The 7,054-nt window shown below is 41.4% G+C and overlaps 1 protein-coding gene across 1 annotated transcript; it reads right to left on the reverse strand.

Moving 5' to 3' along the window:
- Nucleotides 1-3,822: 3,822 nt before the first annotated feature.
- pck1 (phosphoenolpyruvate carboxykinase 1 (soluble)) lies at nt 3,823-7,009 on the reverse strand (the record flags this gene model as incomplete). The annotated part of the gene is made up of 9 exons (XM_079242806.1): nt 3,823-4,280; nt 4,375-4,470; nt 4,569-4,700; nt 4,878-5,102; nt 5,204-5,366; nt 5,476-5,663; nt 5,762-5,965; nt 6,075-6,259; nt 6,786-7,009. The coding sequence occupies 9 exons, from the start codon at nt 7,007-7,009 to the stop codon at nt 3,823-3,825; spliced, it is 1,875 nt and encodes a 624-aa protein (XP_079098932.1).
- Nucleotides 7,010-7,054: the final 45 nt, after the last annotated feature.

Below are 7,054 nucleotides of genomic sequence, written 5' to 3' on the forward strand. Positions count from 1 at the left end.
TTTTCCAAGTTTTTTTTCAAGCAGTGAATCAGTAGAAATCTTGCATGACTTGGCAATTCATGATCAAAACCCCGTCATTTAGTACATCCACATCTGTAGGATCATGTTCCTCTGCTCGCTAACCAAAGCAGCTTGATTCATTGAGTGAGAAAGGAAACAGCCGGGTGGAAAAGGGAAAAAGGAAAACATAACAAAATGCAAAGAGGTGATAGGTGTGTGAGCATTTGGTATGTACTGTAATAGACTATGGATAGTATCTGAAAAAATGCATGTAAAACAAACTTGAACTCACTCTGTAACAGGATGTGAGTCAGCCTGCATTTCTGTAGCCATGATCAGCTGACTGATCTCTCACCATTATTATTCCACTTTAGCAAACACTTTCATTCAGAGAGAACTGAAAATCTGACAACATCACAGGAATTTTGGGGTTCAGTGGGTGGTGGCTGAACGAAATGTTCATAAAATAATTCAGCATTGTTGGATGACACTAAAAGGACATTTATACACTAAACCAAATCGCAAAAAATAGATTTTCCGTGGCATGTTAGAGCTTTTTTTTTGCTTTGCCTTTCACAGCCTCATGTCAGCAGAAAGACTGAACTCCAACTGAAAAAAAAAAAAAAACAAGCTGCAACTTAATGCCCCGTGTAAGGAAACAAGCAGACGATCATCGGGAGCACTAAGAAGGCAAACTAAGAAAACATAAAAAATAACACAAATAATAACTGCAGCCACAATAAGACAGCAAAAACATTGCTGTAGCTAATGGTCTTAAACCCACACCACAACACAGTCTGCATCAGCAAAACACTAAGAATAAACATTTTAAATCATTGCATAATATATGTAAAAACATTACAAAAATGTTTTATATTTTTATGAACATGAGAGAAAATATTTGAATTTAAGTGTTTAAAACAATGTCTTGTTTAGCAGGAAAACTAAATTCAAACTACAATTCTAACTATATTCTCAGGGCAGATGCAAGATGCAAAGATGCATGGTCGCCCAGAAAGGTGACAAAAATGTATACCTCATGAAATGATTTTGAAAATGCTATTTATTTTTGATAATCAAGTGTATATCTTCTTAATTGCTTGTTATTGCACCTGGTCAAAGGTTACCTGTCTCTAAATAGAAATAAAGAAGATGAATGTTTCTGATAATAAGATTATTCCAACTTTATGAGGAACAGTTAAAGCAACTAATGAACATCCAGAGTTATGATTCCATCGTTTTTGCTGAGTATGTTTTAGAGAAGTTAGTCTAAAATGCACGTTTAGGTATCTAATGCAGCAACAATTTATATTCAGAAAATAACTGGTATTACTGAACATATCTAGTTTTCAGGATTAACAAGAAAAATTGGCTACACAGCTGTATTTTTGTCAACTGTTGTTCCTCTTAAAATATATCACTGTGGCAAAAGGGGTTTCATTTCTTGCCTTACTTAGAAAGCAGGAAATTGCTTCAAATGTAATCAGACTTAGTTTTTGCAGAACCAAACTCATGCTTGGGTAAATTGCAAATGCAACAGTTTTTCCAATCTTGTAGCTAAAAAGCTGTCTTTTTGTAGGGGAGAAAAATGCTGAACACAAAAGCAAGTATCACTCAGAGGACATGCATGATGCCAAAGGTGTAGATGTTCATGTTTTCCTGAAACTATGCTTTTTTAAAAAAAAAGTCTTATAACTTCTTTACATGAAGAAAACACAATATTCAATAAAGAAGATAATAAGTCGGCTGGCAAATGTTAGCTAGCTCACTGGAAAGGATCATAAAATTCATTTTTGTACTTTTAAAAAAGTTTGTGTTATAAGAAATGCTGTGTGTAGGTGATTTACTGCTGGTCTTGAGGCCTGATGACGATGTGGCGAGATTCATTTGGCCAGTTTGAGAGACTGTCCAAGAACCCAGCCTCCTTAAATGACAAGCAGCTTGTTTCTGCTGTGATGCAGTCCTTGTCTGCTTTTATTTTGTGGATTGCCAACTGGCAGAAAAGTGGGTGACTGCACAGTTCCAGCCTAATGTGGTCATAAATAGTTAGTCCCACAGACTAGATAGATAGATACAACATTACAACACAGACCAGGTATGAGCTTTAAGGACACTAAAGAATCAAAAACGGGTTAGTGATGATTAACTACTGTCGCCACGATTACCTCCTTACACAACAGCTGCCTCAAGGTGTGGAACAAAAACATGTGGTCTTGTCCCATAGTAGTGTAGATTTCCACTTTTTTGTTGCTTGTATAGGCCACTTGTTTTTGATGTGTGTGCTGGTACTCCGGGTACTAATCTCTCAGGAAGGTCAGGATTCCAGTGTAGAAATGTGAAATGTGGGATTAATAAATAAAAACTTAAAAATAGGACTGCGATGGAGTGTGATGTGCAGGGTGTACCCTGCCTTTCGGCCAGAGCACAGCTGGGTTAGGCTCTAGCTTCCCCGCAACCCTGAATTGGATAAATCGGTTTAGAAAATGAATGAAAATAGGAATATAGCATATTCTTCAGTTTATGTTTTAACCACTAAAAATAAATTATAAAAGTGCAATGCATAATGAAATAGCTGTGGGCTCATGAAAAAGAAAAAGAAAAAAACCCTTTCAGACTGAATATGAACATCCCTTTGGACTGATGCAGTTGTAGCAATATATATATATATATATATATATATATATATATATATATATATATATATATATATCAGATCACAGTACAACATGTAAAAAGTATCTCTGCTAAGACCAATTATGGGAGCTGAACAGCAGAACTGAATTAGAGATGTTTTAAAAAAAGTTCAGACGAGACCTTCGTAGTGGCCATTTTGGCCCCATTTTCTGTTCTCAAAGTCACTTATTCACCTATAATCTGTCTTCCACTAAATACCAAATAAAGATAATGATAGGCCTTTGTACTACTCAAGGTAAAATTAAGTATTTTTTCTCTTGGTTTTAGTATTACAAGATGCTCTTCTTTTTACCTTTTTGTCTGGCTTTTTTTCAGTTGTTTATATTTGGTATTACTTCTAAAGGTTTGAGCCATTAGCAGTAGCAGGAATTTCTGCCATTAATCACTTTTATAATGAGTATGTGCTTCTATCAGGCTCTAAGTGAATGAATTGTTCTGGCTTTATATCCACCTGCGGTAAAACATTGCAGTTCATTAACTTATCCCAGTATGAGTTGGAGAATAACAAGAAAGATCGCTAAAAAAATTAAACAGATTCATAAATTGCTTGAAATGTATTTATTGTCGTCTCTCTTTTCGAGAGTTTGAAATTACAACAAAACGGAACAATAGACAATAACATAGTATAAAAATAAATTAAAGCAACAAACAGTCACAAGAAACAGAAAACATTGCCCCGTTGTCTGTCCGGGGGAGCTGAGCGAACTTGGACTCATTCTGTACAACATAGACCTCAGCCGAAACGTAACTATGATGTGCATTTATAATAAGTTATGTTTAAATAGCTTTAAGACACAGACCTGGACAATACATTCCAACAAGGCAAAACAGCGCTTCTATAACAGCATAGGACAGGATGGAAGTAAGCATTGGTGACCTTTAACTTCTGTAAGCTAAAGAGGGAATGATTTGAAGAAAAGGAAAAGGTGGGAAATCAGGAATGCTTTGGTTTAATCTAACATTAAAGATTCATTCTAGTTTTTGACTTGTCATAGGATTACTATATGTCTCCTTCAAGAATTTCATTTGCATCAAATTAAATTGACACATTTGAAATTACAGTCAAGCTGAACAATAATCACCATCATGTCCATTCAGAAAATAAACTAAACTGTGACTCCTTCCTCTTCACATCTGCTTCACTCGCTGCTGCAGGAGGTCCAGCTGGCGGGCCACCTCGTTGGGCAGGTCGTTGTTCACCTGAGTGGTGAAATACTTCCTCACATCCTCCACCTCCCTCTGCCAGAATTCTTGATCTAAGGAGAACAGCTCCTCCAGATCTACCTGCCCCTGCAGGCCTTGGAGGTTTAGGGAGTCAGAGCAGGGCAGGTAACCCACTGCTGAGGGCATGGCGCCGGCCTCACCGTTCACCCGCCTAAACATCCAGTCCAGAACACGGATGTTGTCACCAAATCCGGGCCAGAGGAAACCGGCGGTGGGGCTCTTGCGGAACCAGTTGACGTGGAAGATCTTGGGGAGCTTGGCACCAGGGCGGTCGGCCATGCTGAGCCAGTGAGAGAGATACTGTCCAAAGTTGTAGCCGAAGAAGGGGCGCATGGCGAAGGGGTCATTCATGATTACCTTGCCTGGATAAGCGAGGCAGAAAGAAAGAAAGAGTGAGTATCGTTGTAGTCAGACTCTGGGAGTAACTAGATCGGATCTCCTTGCTCAGATACTGACCTCTGTGTTCAGCCGCAGCAGTGGCCTCTGACCTCATCGCTGCTCCAACAAACACTCCATGCTGCCAGCTGAAGGCTTCATACACCAGAGGGACACCTGAAATTAAACACAGTAGTTCACGTGTTTTAGTCTCCTTCTTAAAACTTCTGCATTACAAGTCTGTGTGTTTCCACACTATTTTTTCCGAAACTCACCTTCAGGTCTGCGTCCTCCGAAGATGATAGCCTCAATAGGGACCCCTTCTGGGGATTCCCACTGTGGGTCAATTATGGGACACTGTCCGGCCGGCGTACAGAAACGAGAATTGGGATGAGCACAAGGTTCACCTACAAAGACAGAAAGACAGGATGGCAATTTCACTTGTTTGATACTCATACTCATAGCATGGTTTTCCATTTGCATTTTAGTTACTACTTCAAATATGTGTTGTGTTGGGTAACTACATCAAGATTCTTATCCCTTAGCTACAGTTTTCAGTGAGCTGCTGAGTGGAAGTCTCTTACCATCCTCTGATCTCCAGGGTTTGTTCTTCCAGGATGTGATGGTGACTCCCTCAGGGAGCGACTGGTCCATTCCCTCCCAGTACACACCACCATCGCTGGTCTCTGCTACATTTGTGAAGATAGTGTTCTTGACAATAGTCGCCATAGCGTTGGGGTTGGTTTTAGCTGAAGTTCCAGGTGCAACGCCGAAAAAGCCATTCTCAGGGTTGATGGCACGTAGGTTGCCTAGAACCGAGGAGAAAGGAGGAAAACAAAAACTGATGTCACACTTTTTTGCACTTTTAACATTACCTAAGGCCACTTGATGATATTAAAAAGCCTCTCACCTTTGTTATCAAACTTCATCCAGGCTATATCGTCTCCTACACACTCAACCTTCCAGCCAGGCAGCGTGGGGTTGAGCATTGCCAGGTTGGTCTTCCCACAGGCACTTGGAAAAGCTGCTGCCATGTATTTCTTCTGCCCAGCAGGGTTGGTGATGCCCAAGATCTGATTTTAAAAAAAGACTTAGCGTCATGGTAAAGTACTAGGTGTGTGTGACCTTTGGGTAAGGTGGCGGACAACCACTATTTTTTGTCGAACTATTTCCTTTCCTTACCAGCATATGCTCAGCCAACCAGCCCTCCTCCTTGGCGATCCGTGATGCAATGCGGAGAGCAAAGCACTTCTTTCCCAACAAGGAGTTTCCTCCGTAGCCGCTGCCGAATGAGACAATCTGTCTGCGGTCTGGGATGTGGGCGATCAGTGTTAGCTCAGGGTTGCAGGGCCAGTTATTTACCAGGGGCTCTGAAAGGTGCAAAAACCAGAATGAAGCAGCTGCAACCTAAGAAATTTTTAAGCAGAACAATGTTGTATAAATGTAAAAGATATTTTTGGAGACATACTTTTCAGAGGTAGAGGACAGCCGACAGAGTGCAGACAGCGCACAAACTCGCCGTTTCCAAGAGCAGACAGCACAGCCTTCCCCATGCGTGTCATCACCCTCATACTGGCCACCACGTAAGGAGAGTCAGTCAGCTCCACTCCAATCTTAGAGAGAGGGGAACCCACTGGACCCATGCTGAAAGGAATCACATACATGGTGCGACCTGAAGACAGGACCAAAAGGAAAACAGAGATGTTTACAGTTTTGTTGGTCGTTAAGAAGCAATCAGAAAAATAGACCCCTGGATTCCTAATAAGCAACTGTACTGGTACCTTTCATGCAGCCGGGGAAACGTTGAGTCATGGCTTTGTCAAATTCTTCCGGGGACATCCAGCGTCCCAGCTGGCTGACTCCACCTTCGAGTGGCGTTGGCACAGTGTCCTTCTGATCCCGGGTAACTATCACTGTTTTGCTCTCCACGCGAGCCACATCCCTCGGATCGGTTCTTGCTAACCAGCTGCATTAGAAGGAGGTAGAGAAGGAGGAAGAAGAACAAGGGGAAAGGATGGTGGAAAATGATGAATTAAAATGAGATCAGAGTTTAAATTTGCTTCTAGCTGAGTTACACATGTCTGTGATGCCATCTCCAGATTTTGCTGTAGGGTGAACAGACAAAATGTTCAGTATTTATCTTTAGTTTTAAGCTGTCTGGGAACTGCTGGTAAACATTTGTGCTGTGACTCAACTAGCTAGACTTTCTGGTTTGACAGAGTTCGCTGTTGTCCAGGTATGTTTTTATCTAAACAGCTGCTGACGACTGAGTGATGTAAACTGCCCTTAACAATAGCATCACTGGGCAATCTGCCCACCTCACCTTAGCTGCAAAAACACAAACCATATGGTTGTCAGCTGTCCTGATTAAACCTTTCCATTTTTGTTTTTGTGGCTCTTATCACACTATAAACTAAATTTAACTCCCCTAAAATCTTCTAAGATCTTCTATTTCTTACCTGCCACCCTGCAAACATCTGGAATCAACCTACCAGTTCTCATATTTGGTGAGTTTCTTGATCATCCCCTGCTCCTCCAGCTGGATCAGGATGGCACGGTTCTCCTCATCAGAGCCATCACAGATGTGGATGGACTCGGGCTGGCAGAGAGTCACATTGGCTTCTACAAACTCCCTGATGGCCGGGCTGAGGGAGCCGATGTCGCCCTGCAGGATCCTGGGACCGCTCTGGTTCTGGGACTGGATCTGAGGAGGCATGGTGAAGGAGTCTAGAGAGACGGGAGGTTGATAGACTGAGAGAGA

Source organism: Telmatherina bonti (assembly GCF_933228915.1).
Source record: "Telmatherina bonti genome assembly, chromosome: 6".
Classification (NCBI taxonomy): Eukaryota; Metazoa; Chordata; class Actinopteri; order Atheriniformes; family Telmatherinidae; genus Telmatherina; species Telmatherina bonti.